This window comes from Oncorhynchus keta, chromosome 29, assembly GCF_023373465.1.
Source record: "Oncorhynchus keta strain PuntledgeMale-10-30-2019 chromosome 29, Oket_V2, whole genome shotgun sequence".
Lineage (NCBI taxonomy): Eukaryota > Metazoa > Chordata > Actinopteri > Salmoniformes > Salmonidae > Oncorhynchus > Oncorhynchus keta.
This window is the reverse complement of record NC_068449.1, coordinates 6,575,264-6,600,868: the sequence shown is the minus strand read 5'-3', so window position 1 is coordinate 6,600,868 and position 25,605 is coordinate 6,575,264. Positions and strand designations below refer to the sequence as shown.

General features: G+C 42.0%; 1 protein-coding gene across 3 annotated transcripts in view; it reads right to left on the bottom strand.

Moving 5' to 3' along the window:
* Positions 1-931: 931 nt before the first annotated feature.
* Positions 932-25,605, bottom strand: part of ppp2r5ca (protein phosphatase 2, regulatory subunit B', gamma a) — a 53,522-nt gene continuing 28,848 nt past the window's right edge. For 2 of the 3 annotated variants that reach the window (XM_035742443.2, XM_035742444.2), the window contains 13 exons: positions 24,096-24,295; positions 19,821-19,931; positions 19,226-19,318; positions 17,269-17,399; positions 17,040-17,099; positions 16,755-16,863; positions 15,551-15,604; positions 9,254-9,424; positions 7,226-7,353; positions 6,425-6,526; positions 5,979-6,051; positions 5,542-5,581; positions 932-3,891 (listed from right to left, as the gene is read on the bottom strand). In XM_035742443.2, the coding sequence (XP_035598336.1) occupies positions 5,570-5,581; positions 5,979-6,051; positions 6,425-6,526; positions 7,226-7,353; positions 9,254-9,424; positions 15,551-15,604; positions 16,755-16,863; positions 17,040-17,099; positions 17,269-17,399; positions 19,226-19,318; positions 19,821-19,931; positions 24,096-24,295 (1,244 nt within the window). In that variant the 3' untranslated portion in view covers positions 932-3,891; positions 5,542-5,569. Of the gene's footprint in view, positions 3,892-5,180; positions 5,312-5,541; positions 5,582-5,966; positions 6,052-6,424; positions 6,527-7,225; positions 7,354-9,253; positions 9,425-15,550; positions 15,605-16,754; positions 16,864-17,039; positions 17,100-17,268; positions 17,400-19,225; positions 19,319-19,820; positions 19,932-24,095; positions 24,296-25,605 lie in introns of all 3 variants that reach the window. The other variant, XM_052485833.1, reaches the window with a different exon arrangement.

The following is a 25,605-nucleotide window of genomic DNA, read 5'->3' as shown; positions in this document are numbered from 1 at the left end:
AACATCAACTATCCAAGTAGCTAACCGATCGCTGCAGCTGTACAGAGCCCATCTAATCCACCTACCTCATCCCCATTTTATTTTTATTTTTTTTGTAAACTTTGCTGCTCTTTTGCACACCAATACCACTACTTACACACCACCTGTTCATCTATCACTCCAGTGTTAATCTGCTAAATTGTAATTACTTTACTACTGTGGCCTATTTATTGCCATACCCCCTTATGACATTTGCACACACTGTATATAGACTTTTTTTCTATTGTGTTATTGACTGTACATTTGTTTATTCCATGTAACTTTGTGTTGTTTGTGTCGCACTGCTTTGCTTTATCTTGGCCAGGTCGCAGTTGTAAATGAGAACTTGTTCTCAACTAGCTTACCTGGTTAAATACAAGGTGAAATAAAATAAACATTTTTAAAAAGTGTGCCATTCAGAGGGTGAATGGGCAAGATTTAAATGTCTTAACAGGGTATCTAGTAGGTGCCAGGCGCATCGGTTTGTATCAAGAACGGCAACACTGCTGGCTGTGTGTGTGTTAAGAATGGTCCACCACCCAAAAGGGTTGTCTATACAGTAAGTGATTTAAAAAAAATAATAATAATTTTACCTTTATTTAACCAGGCAAGTCAGTTAAGAACACATTCTCATTTTCAATGACGGCCTAGGAACAGTGGGTTAACTGCCTGTTCAGGGGCAGAACGACAGATTTGTACCTTGTCAGCTCGGGGGTTTGAACTCGCAACCTTCCGGTTACTAGTCCAAAGCTCTAACCACTAGGCTACCCTGCCCCCCCCTGATGAGGAAGAAATCGTTTTTAGCCGTATCCATTTTCCCTCAGATCAAATCATATACACTTAACTGTCAAAACGTATAATAACCGACTGCGTTTTGAGACTTCCGTGAAGTAAAATGCCTCCAGAATTGATGTATGGTTGAAAATATAAAATTCAAATATTCTCTTTATTCATTCTATTACAGATGAACACCAGTTGAGATTGTGATAAAAGCACACAAAAGGCTACGGACTGAAATCTGGTCACAGATAATTGGGAATTAAAGAAAATATTAGATGTGTTATTTCTAATAATGCAGAAAGTTACAGGGGAGAGAGAAGTTATGTGCCACATTGACTTCTTTGTCATTGCTATTGATGTTTTATTCTGTACAGAGGACAATTTTATACAAAATTAATCTAGATATAACACTACATAAAACAAAGTAAATCATATGTACAATATTAAATGAAGCCACATAGTACAGATCACAGACAAAAGGACACTTGTCAAGTTATTATATTCTGGAAAGTACATGTTCTAACTAAAAACCTGCAGAGGCCAAGCAAACAATTCTGGAAAACAATCCAAAACATTTGTTGTCTAACTTGTCATACGAGTAATTGATGTGTCTAAAAAAAAAAAAAAGTTTGAACACAAATAAAAAGCAAACTGATCAAACATCTTTCCAAATGATACTGTTATATAAAAGTGAAGATTTTTTTTTTTTTTTTTGGGGGGGGTCAAATTGTTTCGGCGAGTGCCATTCGTCCAGGACAAAAGATACATGGTAGTTAAATGAACACCTTTTTGCATTTAAGTATTAATAATGTAGTTACCAAGCCAAGCCTGGATGCCAGTCTTTCAACATTGGCCCTTTCCATTGGCAGCTACAATGCTAAAATGAGCATCCAGGCTACCAGTTGCCAGACTAGAAACAGAAAAGACAATACAGATTGGATACACGTACTAGATTTGCAAGTTCAAACAATGGTACCAGAGAAAGACTAACATTTACAATGGGGCCCCAATCAAATAAAATTGTATTCGTCACATGCTTCGTAAACAACAGGCGTGGACTAACACTGAAATGCTTACTTATGGGTCGTTTCCTTGTCCAGTCCAGGAAATGGACAGCTTCCTGAACTTGACAAAGCAGAGCAGACTGTACATATAGACTCAACGGGACACTGAAGAGCGCTTCAATGAAGATACACAAACATGTCACATCTTTCAAGTTTCAGGAAGTGCTTTTTCAATAGACGTATTCTCAACGGTTACAGATATCATCCAAAGAGGTATTCAGGTTTGAAATCACCTCTTCCAATGCTCATTCAACTGTCACATGAAACGGTTGTCATCCAAACAGTGTTGATGTTCTCATCCTGTAGCATTCCGCCATTCCATAAACGGCTCTCTGATCCCCATTTGTTCAGTACTTCACAACAAGACACGTAACAGTCCTTTCAGCTCCACAGCAAAGCACCTCTGGGTAGGAGGGCACTGGTAAAAACCAACATGGGGAAACGTGAGACCGCTGTGTGGGGGGGCTTCAGGGCATGTGATACCATGTGTACTTCTGGAACATGCTTGACTAGCAAGCAGCGCCGGGGATTCTGAAAAGCCTGCATCTGAGGACAAGGTGTGCTTTTGAGAAGGACTTCATTACAGTCAGGCTGTGCAGAATCACAGTTCTACAACATCACCCTACATCCCACATAACGTATTATGTGATCGAGATGAGTAATTCTGCACCTCGCCTTCCTCAAACTGACACCCCCAGGTAAAGTGTCATAATGTAATTTCAGTTGGAACGTTTGTGGAATGTTCTGCATAACGTAGCATTACAGTGTGTGTGGCTACAGGTGTCTTGATGGACTCTGTGTCAAACCAAACACTTCCTAGCTGGCCATTGAGATTTAAATGAAGCTTCCCAATAGCAGTAAGAACTGGGGACATGCATTATGTATGAATTAAGGAGACTGAAATGTCTAAGAAGGGCTTTTGAATATGACAAAGTGGGTGCAGACTAACAACCACCCAATGTGTTTCTGCGTATGAAATAAGTACCATTGTTTGAACTGTCAATATTTCATTGTGATCTGGCTCACATATTGCCAATGGACTTCAACAGAAAGGAAATCAATCCAACGAAAGAATGTGCATGGCACAAAGTGTAGGGTGTAAAGAGTCCAGTGTCCACAGAGAACCTCCCGTCCTGCCACCCATCCTAGTCATAAAGTGACTTCATCAGAACAGATGGATCAGTCACTTCAGAAAGTCCTGTTGCTCTTCAGCTTATTAAAAAAACAACATTTGAATCATCTGAGGCTCCAAAAAAAAAAACGAAGGCAAACGACACAGGCTGTCTACCTAGATAGTCAGTCATCCTGGTTTCTCTCACACAGAAAAACACAGACACAGAAAGAACAAACAGTCTTGGCACTGGCAAATGTCCCTGGGATTACAAAAAAAGAGAAGAAACAAAACTTCAGAAAAGTCGATCCAATCACCCCCCACCATCCAACAATGGCTGTTCTTAGTTTTGTTTCCCCTTAACAGAAACTGACATGAGAGGAAACGAGAGGAGCCTCCCCCATTCTGTTTCTGCTCTCTACCAACTGCGCTCAATGGGGGAACATAGGAGCTTGTCATGTTGCTAGTGGAACGGAACTTCCCCCATTTTCATTTGTACAGTAAGAGCCTGGAGGGATGAGCCGATACTGTTATGCACGATTAAGCAAAAAAAAATAAAAAATTGACGGCAAGACTAAAAAAGAAAGTTGCGGCCCCACCCCTCCCAAAAAGAAACACCTGAGAAAGCAGAAATCCAGGGGGTTGTGTACTGGCGACGATGAGGAAACTGGGCCAGTAATCTGAATGTGCTGTGTGGATGAGGGTGGAGAGAAGAGGGGACTGGACACTAGAGGAAAGAGAGAAGATGGGACTGGAAACTAGAGAGAGAGAGGGGCAGACCTAGAGCCCATCGCGGGTAGTGATCATGACGTCGGCTCGGCGACGGGTCTCCAAGGCTTTTGCGGTGTAGATGTCCTGAGGGAGATCAGACTTACGCCGCTTCATAGGCCGGTCTTTCCTCTGGTCTCTCGTTCGTAACTGCAACAGGGGAAGGGGAGAGTGTTAGAGAGAGTTCGGCCCAATGGAATCAAAATGCTTTGCTTGTAACTACAGTATCCTCCTGGGTATGGTCAACTACGTTTTTGCCACAAGTACCACTCCTTTTTTCACATTAAAGTCATGTTTAAGAAACAATCACCAATTGACAGAAAACCGCTCACCATGCGCCATGCTAATGAACTAAGACACCCATGCACCAAACAGGACGGTGAGAAAAGAGTTGGTGAAATGGTAGTTACCAGGACTACCCTCATGACATTTAACAGAAAGAAAGAAAGAAAGAAAGAAAGAAAGAAGGGAAGGAAGGAAAGGTGAGTCGAAGAGAGAACAGACAATAACAAAAGTAGTTGATTCCAGTGTTCAGTCCATGGTCTGACGAGTCATCCCTCCTCTACAGGAGAAACGGTCTGACGAGTCATCCCTCCTCTACAGGAGAAACGGTCGACGAGTCATCCCTCCTCTACAGGAGAAACGGTCTGACGAGTCATCCCTCCTCTACAGGAGAAACGGTCTGACGAGTCATCCCTCCTCTACAGGAGAAACGGTCTGACGAGTCATCCCTCCTCTACAGGAGAAACGGTCTGACGAGTCATCCCTCCTCTACAGGAGAAACGGTCGACGAGTCATCCCTCCTCTACAGGAGAAACGGTCGACGAGTCATCCCTCCTCTACAGGAGAAACGGTCGACGAGTCATCCCTCCTCTACAGGAGAAACGAGTCATCCCTCCTCTACAGGACGAGTCATCCCTCCTCTACAGGAGAAACGAGTCATCCCTCCTCTACAGGAGAAACGAGTCATCCCTCCTCTACAGGAGAAACGGTCATCCCTCCTCTCGACGAGTCATCCCTCCTCTACAGGAGAAACGGTCGACGAGTCATCCCTCCTCTACAGGAGAAACGGTCGACGAGTCATCCCTCCTCTACAGGAGAAACGGTCGACGAGTCATCCCTCCTCTACAGGAGAAACGGTCGACGAGTCATCCCTCCTCTACAGGAGAAACGGTCGACGAGTCATCCCTCCTCTACAGGAGAAACGGTCGACGAGTCATCCCTCCTCTACAGGAGAAACGGTCGACGAGTCATCCCTCCTCTACAGGAGAAACAGTTGACGAGTCATCCCTCCTCTATAGGAGAAACAGTCCAGGACCCATTTTGAAAAGAGTGATCAGGGCCCAATGTCATAACATGTCTCAGAGTAGATCATAATAAGATTACAGGTGCAGGGGGGGACCTGATCCAAGATCAGCACTGACTGACAGACCGAAGACGGACAGTTACCTGGGCGACTTTCTTCCGTTACAGTCTTTTTTAACCTGTGAACTTCTTCATAGGTTAATGGACCATCAGACGCCATTGCTACTGGACCGTTGAGGCCAGTGGAATCAACACGGATAAGAGACTAATGTTAACAGGAAACGAACACACAAAAAGAAAAAAATGGGAGAAAGAGACTTAAGTCGCATGCAAAGACAAAAGATTGAGAGAGAGAGTTTAGATAAACAGAAAAGTTTTGAAATTGGATGCTGGAGTCGTGGCTTCTATTAGATATCTGGTGAGAGTAGAAAATGATGTGGTGCAGACAGACTAATTCAACTGATCGTTAGTACGGTCATTAAGAGTAGATTTTACCTTATGCTAGGACTGTTCAACATCCACCCTAGAAGACTACCTATAATAAAACAAGACATTGGGAATGCAGTTCACAGTAGGTACTTCCACCTTAGTTTGTATTTACTGAGACCAGAAATGAAGCAATATAAAATAGGAATGCAGTTTAGGAAGACCGTTCAGTCAACTGGCATTTCACTTGACTTACAGTACAGGTTTGGCTACGGAGATCGTATGCCAATATATCATTCAGCAAACAACCAATCTCCTGATCAACCTTCTGATCTTAACCAGGAAAGGGTGATGCAGAGCATGTGGTAGAAAAGACTGGGCATACTCTGCACAGCAAACAGTCCTCAGAGAGAAGACGGAAAGGACACTACTTCAGCTCTTTAGATGCCACGCATGTACACACTGCTGTGTGTCCCTCACACACACACACACACACACACACACACCTGTGGGTTGGATTTGGCAAGGTTCTCAATCTTTATCCAAGCCTCTTCCCGGTCTTTTGACTTGGCCTTCTCTCTATAGGAGGAAACAAACATCTAACCTCAGCCCATCATAACCCCCCCCCCCCCTCTACAGTCACTACAATGTATATATGATATATTATCATTCAGATTTGCATATGTAATAATCATTACAATACTGTCTAAACTTTGAGACATGCTAATCTGGAAGAAAATATATTATCATAATCTATTTACCATTACAATATATAGTCATATAAGATTTGATACATGCTAATCTGAATGAGAATATTTACTGAACAGGTTCCACATTTGAAATGTAATATTATCATTCACATTAAGACTAGACTATGATGTACTAACTACAACCTGTAGTCAAGATTTGATATGTACAATATTCTCATTTCGGATTAGCATATATTACATACTTGTTTTTCTCTGCTCTGAACTGCTGTGTGCAGTCATCAAACAACTTCTGGTTCATCTCCATGAAGAGCTTGAGAGCGTTGTAGATGAGGCCATGGATGGTCCTGCACAGAGAGACAGACACACGGGGCAAAGACAGCAGCGAGAGTCAGTCTGCCCGTCGTGTCTATAAAGGGGAGCCCTGTCCTCCAGCCCAAACAAAAAATTAGATTCCAGTGAATGACTAAAGTAAGTCTGAACCACTTGTTGAGCTCCCCTGCAGTCAACACTTGCACTTTCAGAGCAGCTTAATATTAAAAGTCTCGTTCCACATGAAACAGTTTGGTACGGTGTTGAACTTTCTAATCATATATTTATTTTGTTTGTTTGTTTATTAAATATGCCTCCAAGGAACAGAATGCGTTTTATTGATCATCTGTTTGATATAGCCTGCCTGTAATGCCAGATGGCTGTGCACTTTTGCCACTGGTTATTTTGCGCCAGGCAAGCTCACAAAAAAAGCCAGGCAAGCTCACATAAAAAGCCAGGCAAGCTCACATAAAAAGCCAGGCAAGCTCACAAAAAAAAGCCAGGCAAGCTCAATCAAGAGCAGCTAAAAAGTTTATAGTACCAGGTCTTGCTCACACTATATGTTCTGAGATCTTGGGGTGAGTGGCATATGAGGGCAGATCAAGGTCACTGTTATTAGGTGTCACAGCGGAACATGATAAATGTCTTCCTGGACCAGGTAATCCCTCCATAGCTTAGTTTGTGGTCTTTCTTTTGGTGCCTTTTGGTGGTCTTTTTGAGGAAGGGCTACTTACTTGTTCCAGTGGGTCTTGGAGTTGCGGTAGAGCGCCGGGAACATGATGGGCAGGATCTTGGCTGCGTTGTCACTGATCAGACTCATGATGTACTCGTTGTTCCAGTAGTACAGAGCTCTCTCTGCTACCTGCACAATGACCCACAGCACAAAGCACCATCGATGAGGACAGCTCACTCATAATGGTGATGGCAGGAGGCTCAGTATATACAGTCGTGGCCAAAAGTTGAGTATGACACAAATATTAATTTCAACAAAGTTTGCTGCTCCAGTGTCTTTAGATATTTGTCAGATGCTACTAATCAAATACTGAAGTATAATTACAAGCAATTCATAAGTGTCAAAGGCTTTTATTGACAAATACATGAAGTTGATGCAAAGAGTAAATATTTACAGTGTCAACACTTCTTTTTCAAGACCTCTGCAATCTGCCCTGGCATGCTGTCAATTAACTTCTGGGCCACATCCTGACTGATGGCAGCCCATTCTTGCATAATCAATGCTTGGAGTTTGTCAGAATGTGTGGGTTTTTGTTTGTCCACCAGCCTCTTGAGGATTGACCACAAGTTCTCAATGGGATTAAGGTCTGGGGGGTTTCCTGGCCATGGACCCAAAATATCGATGTTTGGTTCCCCGAGCCACTTAGTTATCACTTTTGCCTTATGACAAGGTGCTCCATCATGCTGGAAAAGGCATTGTTCGTCATCAAACTGTTCCTGGATGGTTGGGAGATGTTGCTCTCGGAGGATGTGTTGGTACCATTCTTTATTCATGACTGTGATCTTAGGCAAAATTGTGAGTGAGCCCACTTCCTTGGCTGAGAAGCCTACACATGAATGGTCTCAGGATGCTTTACTGTTGGCATGACACAGGACTGATGGTAGCGCTCACCTTGTCTTCTCCGGACAAGCTTTTTTCCAGATGCCCCAAACAATCGAAAATTACTTTGTCCCAGTCCTCAGCAATCCAATCCCTGTACCTTTTTCAGAATATCAGTCAGTCCCTGATGTTTTTCCTGGGAAGAAGTAGCTTCTTTGCTGCCCTTCTTGACACCAGGCCACCCACCAAAAGTCTTCGCCTCACTGTGTGTGCAGATGCACTCAACACCTGCCTGCTGCCATTCCTGAGCAAGCTCTGTACTGGTAGTGCCCCGATCCCTCAGCTGAATCAACTTTAGGAGACGGTTCTGGCTCTTGCTGGACTTTCTTGAGCACCCTGAAGCCTCCACGACAATTGAACCACTCTCCTTGAAGTTCTTGATGATCCGATAAATGGTTGATTTAGGTCCAATCTTACTGGCAGCAATATCCTTGCCTGTGAAGCCCTTTTTGTGCAAAGCAATGATGACGGCAAGTGTTTCCTTGCAGGTAACCATGGTAACCATGTTTGACTGAGGAAGAACAATGATTCTAAGCACCACCCTCCTTTTGAAGCTTCAAGTCTGTTATTCGAACTCAAATCAGCATGACAGAGTGATCTCCAGCCTTGTCCTCATCAACACTCACACCTGTGTTAACGAGAGACTCACTGACATGATGTAAGTTGGTCCTTTTGTGGCAGTTCTGAAATGCAGTGGAAAAGTTTTTTGGGGGGATTCAGTTCATTTGCGTGGCAAAGAGGGACTTTGCAATGAATTGTTATTCATCTGATCAATCTTCATAACATTCTGGACTATATGCAAATTGCCATCATACAAACTGAGGCAGCAGACAGTGAAAATTAAAATTTGTCATTTAAAACTTTTGGCCAAGACTGTTGAGAGATAGAGAAGCACACTTGATTGGTGAAACATCCTTCCATTAAGCCTAAAAATAACTGTTCCAACATATCTCTAGAACCCCTCATGTTGGTGTCCACTACAAGGTCGAACCAGGCGGTACGGTCATTACATCCTGGATCTTGTTCTGTTTCAATGGACTGCTTAGAACCAACTAGAAACATTTCACTACTCAAATTCACTTTCCCACATAACCGTAATGACTTAAAAAGGACACCAATAACAAGGTTCCCATGGCATGGGGGCAGTCACCTGGAAGTGTGGGCTGGACACACACTTGGCCAGCTGCCTGAACAGTGGCTCCATGACCTTGACGAACTCGGATGGCTCGATGACGTCTAGAATCTCCTCCAGCTCGTTAAGGAACATCACCTCTTTGGGGGAGTGAGTCTTGGGCCAGTATTTCAGAAGGGCCATGACCACCTGGGAGAAGCATTGAGCAGGGAGTGGATATTAACCAACAGATCAGTGAGTAACATATACAATAACGTTCATGAATAAGCAAAAACATTACTTTAACTTTAAAATTTTACTTTTTATAAAATTGTTTATGTTAACATGCAAAGAGCATTTACACACATTACTGTTCATTAAAGTCTACATAAATTATTTGTCACATGCGCCGAATACAACAAGTGCAGACCTTACCGTGACATGCTTACCGAACTGTTTTAAGGGCATTTAAGAAAATATTTACTAAATAGACTGAAGTTTTTTTTTAAAGTAACAATAAAAGCTCTCGAGTGGTGCAGCATTCTAAGGCACTGCATCTTAGTGCAAGAGACAAAACTACAGTCCCTGGTTCAAATCCAGCCTGTATGACATCTGGCCATCATTGGGAGTCTCATAGGGCAGTGCACAATTGGCCCGGGGGCATCCGGGTTTGGCTTGGGTATGCCGTCATTGTAAATATGAATTTGTTCTCAACTGACTAGCCTAGTTCAAAAATTAAAACAACAAGGCTTGGTATCGGTACCAAGTCAATGTACGGGGATACAGGTTAGTCGAGGTCTTTTGTACATGTACAGCACCAGTTAAAACATTTGGACACACCTACTTATTCTAGGGTTTTTCTTTAATTTCACTATTTCATACATTGTAGAATAATAGTTAAGACAAACTATGAAATAACACATATGGAATCACGTAGTAACCACAAAAAAAAGTTAAAACAAATCAAAATATATGAGATTCTTCAAAGCGGCCACTCTTTGCCTTGACGGCTTTGCACACTCTTGGCATTCTCTCAACCAGCTTCACCTGGAATGCTTTTCCAACAGTCTTAAAGGAGTTCCCACATATGCTGAGCACTTGTTTGCTGCTTTTCCTTCACTCTGCGGTCCAACTCATCCCAAACCATCTCAATTGGGTTGAGGTCAGGTGATTGTGGAGGCCAAGTCATCTGATGCAGCACTCCATCACTTTCTTGAACAAATAGCCCTTACACAGCCAGGAGGTGGGTTTTGGGTCATTGTCCTGTTGAAAAATAAATGATAGTCCCACTAAGCACAAACCAGCTGGATGGCGTATTGCCGCAGAATGCTGTGGTAGCCATGCTGGTTAAGTGTACCTTGAAATTCTAAATAAATCACTGAGTGTCACCAGCAAAGCACCCCCACACCACCTCATCCATGCTTCAGAGTGGGAACCACACATGCAGAGATCATCCGTTCACCTACTCTGCATCTCACAAAGACATGACGGTTGGAACCAAAAATCTCAAATTTGGACTCAGACCAAAAAGGACAAATTTCCACTGGTCTAATGTCCATTGCTCGTGTTTCTTGGCCCAAGCAAGTCTCTTCTTATTGGTGTACTTTAGTAGTGGTTTCTTTGCAGCAATTTCACCATGATTCAGTCTCCTCTGAACAGTTGATGTTAAGATGTGTCGGTTATTTGAACTCTGAAGCCTTTGGGCTGCAATTTCTGAGGCTGGTAACTAATTAACTTTTCTGGTGCAGCAGAGGTAACTCTGGGTCTTCCTTTCCTGTGGCCGTCCTCATGAGAGCCAGATTCATCATAGCACTTGATGGTTTTTGAGACTGCACTTGAATAACTGTTCAAAGTTCTTGAAATGTTCCAGATTGACTGAGCTTAATGTCTGAAAGTAATGGTGGACTGTCATTTCAATTCTTATTTGAGCCATAATATAGTATTTTACCAAAATAAGTAAGGCTCACAAAATCATTTTAGACCCAAGCTACCCCCTGTACCTGGACTTTGAATTACTCCCCTCTGGGCGCAGGTATAGGGCACCCCTCAGCAGGAAAAACAGAACGAGACAATAAATTGTGCCAGGTGTGATATCCCTCCTAAATAGCTGGGGCTAATGTTCCCATTGACCCCCGTAAGGCCAGCAGGCTAGTCTTTTCTTCTTTAAAAAAATTATTTCTTACCATTATTATTGTTGCGTAACTTATGAAAGTTGTATTGTCAATCTTGTTTTGTATTTAAACACCATTTTAAATGTGTACATGACACTGCAACAAAATTGTCAGTAAGTAAGTAAATAGCGCCATCTTCTGAATACCACCCATGTCTTGTCACAACACAACTGTTTGGCTCAAACGCATTAAGAAGGAAAGAAATTCCACAAATTCACTTTTAACAAGGCACATCTGTTAATTGAAATGCATTCCAGGTGACTACCTCATGAAGCTGGTTAAGAGTGTGCAAAACTGTCAAGGTAAAGGGTGGCTACTTTGAAGAATCTCAAATATACTTTGATTTGTTTAACACTTTTTTGGTTACTACATGATTCCATGTGTGTTATTTCATATTTTTAATGTCTACACTATTATTCTATAATGTAGAAAATAGTAAATAAATAAAAGGAAAACCCTTGAATGAGTAGTTGTGTCCAAACTTTTGACTGGTACTGTAGGTAGGGGTAAAATTGCCTATGCCTAGATAAACAGCAAGTAAGAGCAGTAAAAACAAAGGAGGGTGGCAGGAAGCTTGCCCCCAGTGATGTACTGGGCCGTACACACTCCCCTCTATAGAGCCTTATGGTTGGATGCTGAGCAGTTGCCATACCAGGTGGTGATGCAACCAGTCAGGATGCTCTCGATAGTGCAGCTGTAGAACCTTTTGAGGATCTGGGGACCAATGACAAATCTTGAGTCTGGGGGGGAATAGGTGTTGGGTTGTGCCCTCTTCACAACTGTCTTGCTGTGTTTGGACTAGAGGTCGACCGATTTAAATCGTCATGGCCGATTAATTAGGGCCGATTTCAAGTTTATAACAATCGGTTATTGGCATTTTTGGACGCTAATTATTTTGCACTCCACAAGGAGACTGCGTGGCAGGCTGACCACCTGTTATGCGAGTACAGCATCAAAAGGACCTGGTGGCTGCAAGGAGCTACGGTAAGTTGCTAGCTAGCATTAAACTTCTCTTATAAAAAACAATCTTAACATAATCACTAGTTAACTGCACACGGTTGATGATATTACTAGTTTAACTATCTTGTCCTGCATTGCAAATAATCATTGCGGTGCCTGTTCATTTATCATCGAATTACAGCCTACTTTGCCAAACGGGTGATGATTTAACAAGCGCATTCGTGAAGAAAAAAAAGGCTGGAAATACTCTAGTGCCTATATGAACAAGAATCATTTGTGCCAGGTGTGACATCCAATAGTCAAATATATGAAATACAAATAGTTTAGAAAGAAATAGTCCTATAATTCCTATAATAACTACAACCTAAATATTCTTAACTGGGAATATTGAAGACTCATGTTAAAAGGAACCACCAGCTTTCATATGTTCTCATGTTCTGAGCAAGGAACTTACACGTTAGCTTTTTTAGATGGTACATAATGCACTTTTACTTTCTCCAACACCGTTTTTGCATTATTTAAACCAAATTGAACATGCTTATTTATTTGAGACTAAATATATTTTTATTTATTTATTATATTAAGTTAAAATAAGTGTTCATTCAGTATTGTTGTAATTGTCATAACTACAAATACATGATATAAAAAAAATAATTAAATCAGCTTTTTTGGTCATCCAATAATAGGTATCAGCGTTGAAAAAAAAAAAAAACTCAGTCGACCTCTAATTTGGACCATGATAGTCTGTTAGTTTGTTGGTGATGTAGACGCCAAGCTCTCGACACACTCCACTACAGCCCCGTTGATGTGAATGGGGGCGTGTTCGGCCCATCTTTTCCTGTAGGCCACGATCAGCTCCTTTGTCTTGCTCACGTCAAGGAGAGGTTGTTGCCCTTGTACCCACACCACCAGGTCTCGAACCTCCTCCCTACAGTCTGTCTCATCGTTGTTGTTGATCAGGCCTACCACCATTGTCATCAGCCAACTTAATGATGTTGGGAGTCGTGCGTGGCAGTGCAGCCCGTGGGTGAACAGGGAGTACAGAGGGGGACTAAGCATGCACCCCTTAGGGGCCCCTGTGTTGAGGGTCAGCATGGTGGATGTGTTGTTACCTACCCTTACTACCTGGGGGCAGCCCGTCAGGAAGTCCCAGAGTTGCAGCGGGAGGTGTTTAGTCCCAGAGTCCTTAGTTTAGTGATGAGCTTTGTGGGCACTACAGTGGTGAACACTGAGCTGTAGTCAATGAACAGCAATCTCACATACAGTTGAAGTCGGAAGGTTACATACACTTAGGTTAAAGTCATTCAAATGTGTTTCTCAACCACTCCTCCCTCAAATGTCTTGTTAACAAACTAGTTTGGCAAGTCGGTTAGGACATCTACTTTGTGCATGACACAATTTTTCCAACAATTGTTTAGACAGATTATTTCACTGTATCACAAGTCCAGTGGGTCAGAAGTTTACATGCACTAAGTTGACTAACTTTAAACAGCTTGGAAAACTCCAGAAAATGGTGTTATGGCTTTAGAAGATTCTGATAGGCTAATTGACATCATTTGAATCAATTGGAGGTGTACCTGTAGATGTATTTCAAGGCCTACCTTCAAACTCAGTGCCTCTGACATCATGGGAAAATCAAAACACACACAAAAAAAAAAAATAATCAGACAAGACCTCAGAATGTTTTTTTTTGTAGACCTCCACAAGCCTGAAGGTACCATGTTCATCTATACAAACAATAGTATGTATAAACACCATGGGACCATGCAGCCGTCATACCGCTCAGGAAGGAGACGCGTTCTGTCTCCTAGAGAGGAACGTACTTTGATGTGAAAAGTGCAAGTCAATCCCAGAACAACAGCAAAGGACCTTGTGAAGATGCTGGAGGAAACCGGTACAAAAGTATCTTTATAAAACTTGGTTGCAAATGGGTCTTCCAAATGGACAATGACTCCAAGCATACTTTCTAAGTTGTGGAAAAACGGCTTAAGGACGAAAAAGTCAAGGTATTGGAGTGGCCATCACAAAGCCCTGACCTCAATCCTATAGAAAATTTGGGCAGAACTGAAAAAGCATCAAAGGACGCCCACAAACCTGACTCAGTTACACCAGCTCTGTCAGGCGGAATGGGACAAAATTCACCCAACTTATCATGGGAAGCTTGTGGAAGGCTACCCAAAACGTTTGACCCAAGTTAAACAATTTAAAGGAAATGCTACCAAATACTAATTGAGTGCATGTAAACTTCTGACCTACTGGGAATGTGATGAAAGAAATAAAAGCGGAAATAAGTCATTCTCTCTACTATTATTCTGACATTTCACATTCATAAAATAAAGTGGTTATCCTAACTGACCTAAGACAGGGAATTTTAACTAGGATTAAAATGTCAGGAATTGTGAAAACCTGAGTTTAAATGTATTTGGCTAAGGTGTATGTAAACTTCCGACTTCAACTGTAGGTGTTCCCTTTGTCCGGGTGTGAAAGGGCAGTGTGGAGTGCAAGTGCGATTGCGTCATCTGTGGATCTGTTAGGGTGGTATGCGAATTGGAGTGGGTCTAGGGTTTCCGGGATGATGGTGTTGATGTGAGCCATGACCACCCTTTCAAAGTACTTCATGGCAACCGACGTGAGTGCTACGAGCGGTAATCTTTTAGGCAGGTTAACTTTGCATTCTTGGGCACAGGGACTATGGTGGTCTGCTTGAAACATGTTGGTATTACAGACTCGGACAGAGAGAGGTTGAACATGTCAGTGAAACCACCTGCCAGTTGGTCCGCGTGATGCTTGGAGTACCTGTCCTGGGAATCCGTCTGGCCCCACGGCCTTGTGAATGTTGACCTGTTTAAAAGGTCTTGCTCGCATCGGCTATGGAAAGCGTGATCACACAGCCGCCAGGAACAGCTAGTGCTCTCATGCACGCTTCAGTGTTGCTTGCCTCGAAGCGTGCATAAAAAAAAGGCATTTAGCCCATCTGGTCACTCGGCAGCTCGGTTTCTCTTTGTAATAAGTAATAGTTTGCAAGCCCTGCCACATCTAACAAGCGTCAGCCGGTGTAGTAGGATTATAAAGTGTAACCGATCCGTTTTGATCAATGGGTCGATATGCATTGCAAAATACAAAAATCTTCAGAGAAGACTGAATACAACGTCACTGAATGGGTAATCAATACACCTTACTCGTGAGCAGAGATTTCACAACTTACTGGTTCAGTGAGAGTGCTGTCCTTCTCTAGAAACTGCACCACACAGTATGCCAACTAGGGGGGGAGAAAAAGACAATGGAACACAATTACTGTCTGATCCTAAAAATCAGACTAATTGTGTTGACATTCACAACGATAGGACACAATTACTGGTGACACTGGCTGGTCCTGTCAGCCTAATTGTGTTGACATTATCAACGACAATAGTCACTGACAAATAATTGCAGTCATGAAGTTCCAGCAACTGTAATACTTGCAGTATAACTGCAATGTAAGAAAATTACTTTTTGTGAGGTGTTCTCGTTTTGCATTAGGCTAGCTCTAACACAGTTGATCAAGCTGTAATGTAGATATTATGCCATGGTCCATAGAGCAATGTATAGCACAGCAGTTTCACAATATATATATATATATATGTATGCGAGAGATAGATATATCTCCATCCATCTATATCTAGTGAAACTGTCCGGCAGACACCAAGAGAAACGCAGCGAGCGAGAAGCTGGCCCAGAAAGAGGGAGAGGCCCCTGACAAGGACCTTTGTCTTCATAGTAATTCTGGCTTGTGAGTAGCAGATATCTGATTCCAGCTAGCTTGTAGCAGCCAGGCTACTGCCCTCAACTCCCACAATGCCTGAACAGGCCAGGCCCCATTGGAAATAAGCCCCACCTACACCTAATATCAGTAATTTCCATAGTGTGCATTCAGTAGGGCAAAAGGGGCAGGACAATCAGAATGTGGCAGATAGAAAGGGATTAAATAGAGCTGAAACTCCCTATTATTGTTGGCAGAGAATCATGTCTGTTGTATACACTGTATTTCTGCGTGAACATTCTGTAACGTCGCACCCTCTTGAAATGAGCCCAGGGTAGCATGGCTGATAGAACAATCAGAGCTGTGCCGTGTTCATTACGGTCGCACAATGGAAAACGTTTTAAAATGTCCAAACACACTACATGTTAAATGTATGTAAATTGTAAAGTATTTTGTAATGTTCTTTTCGTTTATGGTCAGACCCCAGTAAGACTAGCTGTCGCCATTGGCGTGAGCTAATTGAGATGGGAAAAAAAGATTAAATCAAATCTTTCAACGGAAAACGAAAACACACGTTTCTTATTGGACAAGGAAGTCCCTCCCCGTTCCAGTTTTCTTCCATTTTGTACCCAATGAACACAACCCAGACCCTAAACAGACAAGAGCTTACCTGCGGATGGTAGACACTAAGTGATTTGACTTTGTGCAAAGGCAACAGGACCTTTAAAAGGAATATCTTGTGCTCCTCTTTTAGTGGTAAGGCAAACCCATTGATTATACTGTGAAAAGAGAGAGAAACAATTAGAATGATTCTAATATAAATCACTTCAACTGAACTCAAAATAATAATGAATATGAAACAGATCTGCAGTCCAGAAGACATTGTGAGACTGGATAAAAGTCCAAAATAACTAACTTTACTGCAATACACGCCGAGTTACAGCTTAAGGTGTACCTTCCAAGTATCTCCAGTAATTCTGCAATTCCATTATGGTGCTCAGTCTCATAGATAAACCTGTCAAAAACACAGAGATGTTACATTTTAGTTACACAACCAAACATCCATTTCTTAGTGGTATGAAACTAAAAACAACCACAAGTCACCATTGAATCATTAGCAATTGATTTGATGTGTTAATAAACTAATCTGACATAAAAACGGAGGCGGCTAAGATTAAACTTACCTATAAAATATATTATTGATGTGTTTTCTGATGTAGGCCCGTAGTCCCAGGAACTTCCCATATATCCTGTGGAGAGTTGTTTTGAGGAAGTCCCTCTCCCGTGGGTCTTCACTGTCAAACAGGTCTAAAAGCTGTGGACACATGACATCCCTCCAGCGCTTAATATTCACTTTTTTTTTTTTTTTTTTTAGAAATGATTTCTTTAGTAAATAAAATGGTTCGTAACACCATGTGCCAAAAAATGTGACTGAAGATTGTGTTGTGTAATGCAAGGAAATGCTTGAATAAAAATATCCTTCATTAGTACCACTGGTGTTGACAATGGAAGACTGCTGATCCCATGTAGTGCATCTCTTGCCGTTGTGCCATGAGCAAGGCACTTAACTCTCCCCAAAGTTAAATATTGCACTGATAGGCTACAGTATAAAACACGTGGTCTGTCAACCCCCACCCACCTGGAGAGCTACTGGACGTGCAGGCCTTTGATCCAACCCTGCTCAAACACAAGAGTTTGCTTATCAAGGTCCTGTTGAGCAGGTGATTTTTCTTTTTAACAAAATGAGCTGTGGAAGAGCAGGTCTGGAGCAAATGCCTGCATACCCCGTAGCTCTCCTGGACACTCGAGGAGGAGGGTTGGTCTCCCTGCAACATTACAATTACAACCAAATACTTGGTCTTTATAAAATAATTCCCTCAATCGGTGAACCAGGGAGCAAATGGCTAAGAAGGATGAGGTAGCTAACAAAGATGTTTATCCATTTGTAAAGGTTAAAATATTCAGGGGAAATCTTGACAGCATAGGTCATAGGAGTTGCTTGTCAATTAGTAACTTTGACATTACAGGTGCAGTGCATTACAGTGCATGTTAGGAGGCAAATCCTGGCCAATTTTAAGAGCTTGAGAAGGTTTTACAATTGGAGTATTCGGGAATTGTGGTTCCACACGAGCACCTGCACCAACTGGGTGTAGGGCATTTGCTGTTCTACATGAGTGCCGGGGGAAAGTTATTTTAGGACCTGGGACATAAAATTAATACATGCTAATAGCTAAATCGTTAACTAGCTAAACTACACAATATACAGTATTTTGAATTGGCCATGTAGTTATCTTTATTTTACCTGCTGGGCAAATGTCTCTCCCCCCTCTGGCAACAGCCCACACACAGGTGATGCACACACCATTACTTTTCTAGGATTTTCATTGCTATAACTGGGGGGAAAAATATTTTCTATTTTACCCCCCTTTATCTCTTAATTTCATGATATGGTAACTGGATCTTGCCTCCTCGCAGCAACTCGCCAACAGGCTCGGGAGAGGCGAAGGTTGAGTCATGCGTTCTCCGAAACATGACCCACCAAACCGCGCTCAACACCCACCCGGAAGCACAAATGGTGTCGAAGGAAACACTGTTCAACAGACGACCGAAATCAGCCTGCAGGCACCCGGCCCGCCACATGGAGTCACTGAAGCGTGATGAGCCGAGTAAAGCCCCCCCTGCTAATCCGGACCATGCAGGGAGAATTGTGCGCCACCCTATGGGACTCCCGGTCACAGCCGGTTGTGACACAGCCTGGGATCGAACCCGGGTCTGTAGTGACGCCTCAAGCACTGCGATACAGTGCCTTAGACCGCTGAGCCACTCGGGAGGCCCCCACACTAGTAATTATTATCAACAAATATGCGAACACAGCTAGGCTCGCTTTGTCTCAAAAACACATCTCACGACAGCATGATTAAAATACCATTCGTGCTGGTCAATGTAGGCCTATATTAATTATACTCCGATGCACTCTGCAGAGATTTGGAGGACACTGAGCAAAACATCGCATCCGGAAGACACTGATCCAATTCTGATCGGAGAAGTCTAATTGTTTGATATTGTGATTTGAGTGATTTTGTTTACCTTGTCCATTCGGACTATTTAAAATGTATAATCTATGTTTCTTTCAGCTCTTACCTGCATCACAAACTTCTGGTCGATGTACTTCTTCGCTATGTTCGGTTGAAAATCAGGGGATTCTAAAAACCGAAGGAAAAATTCGTAGACGAGCTGGAAAGAAAACATTTTTAAAATGCATAATTTGCAGAATGCATAGCAAGTGTCCTTCCTTACAAAAATGCTTGGTAAAAATCAAAAATATGTTAAATTAGATCACATAATTAGACAACCTAAATTTCATTAGATCACATAACAGCGTCAGTAATTTGGTGGATAATATGTGTATATAACATTGTATCATAATGATCCATAATAAAACAGCCGTGCTCTTTTTGTCCAAGCCGAGAGGTAAGGCAGGTCCAACGATGGTTTATGCTGATTCGATACTTTAATTATACAGCACTGTACTTGAGAGAATGTAAGGTCTGCAACACTTCATTCCTACTCAAACAGCAGGTTCGTGTGTTCATTAGGACACGCAACAGAAAACAAAAAAAATAGCCGGGTATAAGTCCAGATAGTACCTACGGGTTTAAGCCGGTTTTCTTCATTTTGGTGCGTAATTAACACGACCCACGCCATGTGAATTGGGTTAGTAAATATCCCTAGGTACCTGGAGATGTGGCCATGCAGCCTCAAGTGTAGGCTCGTCCTCCTCGGGGTCGAACTCTGCTCCTGTGGGGTTGGACGACGGAGGCAACGTTCGGAACATGTTCACCGCAAACTAAGGGGGGAGCAAAAAGAGTATATTCAGAGTCAGTAGACCAGTGATGAAGGCCAGTGTGGAGTCAAATTGCTTCAGTGGCTGTTATTTTACATTGAATGTAACAGGATTGCCAAGAACACACACTTGACCTTTCCATCATACCTTAAACCAGGGCTATTCAACTATATTCTTACTGGGGCTAGATGCAAAAAACAAAAACAAAAAAAAATGTCCTACGTGATTATTCTGAAGAACTGTATAATATATATTTTTTTTTTAAAGCAACACACCAATAAAAGGAGTCGTCTTAAACGTTGCTAAAAGTAATTTAGAAAGATGGTCGCAACCCAACAATTAGATCATAATTGAAAAGGAAAAGCAACCATTGTTATTTTTTTTAAACTATTAAAAGCTTCCTAAAACTTTAGGTAATCTCTTTTTTTTATTTTTAATTAAGCATCTCAATATACAAAAAAATATGTCAAATCAGGCAATGCCAAATTCCAGTCTGAAGGAAGTATGCTTAGAATTAATTTCCCTCAGTCATTCAGTCATTTTGTGCATCGTTTGTCTCATTCCCTTCAAACAAGTCGTTGTGAGCATCAGAGGGGGAAACAAAAAGGCACGTACGTGTTCCTTAAGAGTCATAGCTTTCAGAAATATTTTGTAGCTTAAACCATTCAAAACAATAGAGCCAAATTCAAAATAAATAAAATAGTCAACATGCAACATAGGCGCTAGAAACCGCTAAAGTACTTGTCATTTCGGCACTGAAAGTCAGAGTATGGATGAGATATTTTTTAATGTTCAGAGTTGATCAAAGGGCCAGTCTAAATGAATTAAAACAGTCTGGATTTGGCCTGCGGACAGCCAGTTGCATAGCCCTAAACTAATCACAGATCTGAATGAGTGAAAGTGATAGAGGAGAGCACATTAACCCATCTAAAAATCACTTCTAGATCTGTGTTTACCTCAAGGGACCAAGGAAGGGGGGGTCTGAAGTATTCCAAACACGTCCCTAGTTAGTATCCACTTGGCAAAGTCTAACACTGTTCAATCCTTTGACCCAAGCGGGTTACCATTTGTCTCTGAACATCAACTGACTCTGCGTGTGGGGTGCTATAACTGCTTCTGGCAGTGAAGACAGATCATGAGACAGTGCAGTTGGCTTGAGGAACAGAACACTGCTATTTCTGTTGGGCTGATCGCAAGGTACGCTATGTTCAAGCCTAGATTTAGCTTTGGAAAAAAAAAAAGAGATGTGTTTTACATTTTAATTTGTCATCTTGTCTTTATGTAATTCAAATAATGAACTGCCCTTTGAAGATATTTAAAAGTTCTCAGGATCTGAAGATCCATTCATTCAAAGAGGGACGTTTTCTTAAAGCACTGTCAAATGATTAGCTGCCCAGCTACATATGGAAGCTTAGATCTATAATAGAGAAACATTTCAGACTGGACATCAGGACTAAAACAGAAGATTGACACATGAAAAGGCTTGCTGCATTTACACTTATTCACGAAATCCTTATGCCGAATCATAATGACATTTCACATTAAAAACCACAATGGGCGGCACGCAGGCGTCGCTCTCCATATTTCAATTAGAATTTTTTTTTGCGGCTTTGACATCCACAGCTACTTCCTATTTGTATGGGAGTCGTAACCAGGGTTCATGTCAATTCTGGAATTCAATTAACATTGCAAATCCAATTTTCCTCATTGCCAAAGATTGTCTATTATATTGAAGCTTCTGGTAGACTAATTGACATAATTTGAGTCAATTGGAAGTGTACTTGTGGATGTATTTCAAGGCCTACCTTCAAACTCAGTGCCTCTTTGCTTGACATCATGGGAAAATCAAAAGAAATCAGCCAAGACATAGAAATAAAAACATTTGTAGACCTCCACATGTCTGGTTCATCCTTGGGAGCAATTTCCAAATGCCTGTAGGTACCACGTTCATCTGTACAAACAATAGTACGCAAATATAAACACCATGGGACCACGCAGCCATCATACCGCTCAGGAAGGAGACGTGTTCTGTCTCCTAGAGATGAACGTACTTTGATGCAAAAAGTGCAAAGTGCCGGAACAAAAGCAAAGGACCTTGTGAAGATGCTGGAGGAAACCGGTACAAAATTATCTATATCCACAGTAAAACACATCCTATATCGACATAACCTGACCACTCGGCAAGGAAGAAGCCACAGCTCCAAAACTACCATAAAAAAAGTCAGACTACGGTTTGCAACTGCACATGGGGACAAAAATCATACTTTTTGGAGAAATGTCCTCTCGTCTGATGAAACAAAAATATAACTGTTTAGCCATCGTTATGTTTGGAGGAAAAAGGGGGATGCTCGCAAGCCGAAGAACACCATCCCAACAGTGAAGCACAGGGGTGGCGGCATCATGTTGTGGGGGTGCTTTGCTGCAGGAGGGACTGGTGCGCTTCACAAAATAGATGGCATCATGAGGTAGGAAAATGACGTGGATATAATGAAGCAGCATCTCAAGACATCAGTCTTGTAATAAAGTGCTTGCTGCATGGAAGTTAAAGCTTGGTCACAAATGCGTCTTCCAAATGAACAATGACCCCAAGCATACTTCCAAAGTTGTGGCAAAATGGCTTAAGGACAACAAAGTCAAGGTATTAGAGTGGCCAGCACAAAGCCCTGACCTCAATCCCAAGGAAGATTTGTGGGCAGAAATGAAAAAGTTTGCGCGAGCAAGGAGGCCTACAAACCTGACTCAATTACACCAGCTCTGTCAGGAGGAATGGGACAAAATTCACCCAACTTATTGTGGTAAGCTTGTGGAAGGCTACCCGTAATGTTTGACCCAAGTTAAACAATTTAAAGGCAATGCTACCAAATACTAATTGAGTGTATGTAAACATCTGACCCACTGGGAATGTGATGAAAGAAATAAAAGCTGAAACAAATCATTCTCTCTACTATTATTCTGACATTTCACATTCTTAAAATAAAGTGCTGATCCTAACTGACCTAAGACAGGGAATTTTTTACTATGATTAAATGTCATGAATTGTGGAAAAATTAGTTTAAATGTATTTGGCTCAGGTGTATGTAAACTTACGACTTCAACTGTATACACACATACTTAATTGCATTATTTAATTTATTTGGTGCACAAAACAATTTAGGCAACAGGGATATTGAGCCAGGAGGGGATTGAATGTCTCTGCGGTCACCAAGAAGCTTGATCTTGGTATCAAGCTAGCAAATCAGAAAACCAAATGCATGGCGCCCTGAGATTGATATAATTTTTTTGACACGTTAGATTTCTTATAGTTATACTTAACTGATAAGCAGTGGCTAAACTCATATCGTCGGCATTTTGAAATAACCTTGGTATACTGGCCAAACCTAATGGGCAGCACCATTGAGGCCATTTTATTCATTGGCTGATTGCTCAAAACTCATAGGAATCCCCACCCAGTTGAATACTTTAAAATGGTGGAAGCCCTCAATGGAAACGGAGATGATAAAAACAGGTTATATCCAGTATACCGAGGTTATCCATTATAGGTCCTCTATTCATCTCTATGAACACAGGAACAGCGCCGTTATGAAGTACATATTTTTCTAAAAAAATTCTACGAAATTCTGTGTCCACTTACATCAGTGCATTCACAACAACCTAACCGTTATGAATTTTCTATTTGATCAAATAAGCCTCATGTAGGATTTTAGCAATTGCATTTTTTTGTTGACCAAATTCAACACTCATTGACCTCCATACAAAATATCCTAAATTCGGATTTTCATGGACGGATTTTGGGGCGGAGTAAAACATCTCGCTTCGGCTCTTTGTCTCACTGTCATTGCTTTCAATAATTGGGGGTAGCACATCCTGAACAGTAGGTCAGATTGTCAGAAGGTTGTTTGTCCTACCCGCTCTGAATGTGCGACCCCCAATAGAGATGGAGATTATGGTAGCACATTCGGTAATATTGAAATGTGTGCTACCCTACCCTTTGTATTCAATTCTGAACAGTAGAGACACAATAGTAGCCCATTCTGATGGACAACTCAGACTGTCAGAAAGTAGCACTTTGTGGGCAGTAGCAGAGATTATCATAGCATCAGCCATAGAGACACCCCGATCGAGCTGGCCTTAGGGGGTGTCTCTTCTCCTCAGTCTGCTGACACTCACCACATGCACCACCTCTGGGTAGATGGGCTCTGTGATGACATTCCGGTTGTGCGTGATGTACTCCACCATCTCGCTCAGCGCCGCCCGCTTCACCTCCTTCCATTTCAGGTCACTTAGTGGGTCCGACAGGAAGTCAAAGAGCACGCAGCACTGGCGCAGCTTCTGCACAAACAGCTTCTCCTGCTCTGCCGGAGCACAGTCTGAGGGGAGAGAGAAAATAATGTTTCATTTAAAATATTTTGGTGAAAAAGTCATGTTCAATGTAATAAAGTGCTCGCTGCATGCAACAAACTGCATACAGAAAAGTCAAACAAAAACAAACAAAACACACAACTGAAGAACACATTCCACTTTTTACCCTGTTAACTTGAGTCAACTTCCTTATAACCCCATATGGTCTTACAGCTGGGGAGGTCCTTCATTAGAATTTGAAACGCTAGGTTAAATTATTGCTCAAAATTCTAGTTCAAATCCCTGCATGACCGGACTTAATGTTATGTCCCCTACTCAGATAAAAAGCCATCTTTGCCTGTTCCCACAAAAGAAGGAGATTTGGGGGGGAGCAATATATAAAATAGAGGTTGACCGTCCCTCTCCTTGCTCATCCCTGGGCTTGAACCAGCAACACAACGACAACAGCCACCATCGAAGCAGCGTTACCCATGCAGAGCAAGGGGAACAACCACTAGAAGGCTCAGAGCGAGTGACTTTTGAAACTCTATTAGCGCGCGCTAACGGGCTAGCCATTTCACTTCGGTTACACCAGACTCATCTCGGGAGTTGATAGGCTTGAAGTCATAAACAGCGCAATGCTTGACGCACAACGAAGAGCTGCTGGCAAAATGCACGAAAGTGCTGTTTGAATGAATGTTTACGCGCTTGTTTCTGCCTACCATCGCTCAGTCAGATACTTGTATGCTCAGTCAGATTATACGCAACGCAGGACACGCTAGATAATATCTAGTAATATCATCAACGATGTGTAGTTAACTAGTGATTATGATTGATTGTTTTTTATAAGATAAGTTTAATGCTAGCTAGCAACTTACCTTGGCTTACTGCATTCAAGTAACAGGCAGTCTCCTTGAGGAGTGCAACGAGAGAGAGGCAGGTCGTTATTGCGTTGGACTAGTTAACTGTAAGGTTGCAAGATTGTATCCCCAGGGCTGACAAGGTGAAAATCTGTCGTTCTGCCCCTGAACAAGGCAGTTAACGTACCATTCTTCTCCATTCTTTGTTCTAATGTCTTTTTGGTCACGTTTCTGTCTCTCCTTGTGTGGGGTGGGCACCTCTCCATTAACACGAACACATGCCAAGCCCCTCCCCTGTCTCACACACAACAACGATGACAGATCACTCCTTCCTCCATGACAAGTGGTTTCAACTCACTACTTCCATTTGAAGTTTGACTCCAACAGAAAATCAGTCATATGGACACAAACACATCGAGACATTATTTTACTGTAATGGGAGATACGATATCCTTTTTATGTCTCAACTCATCAAATTG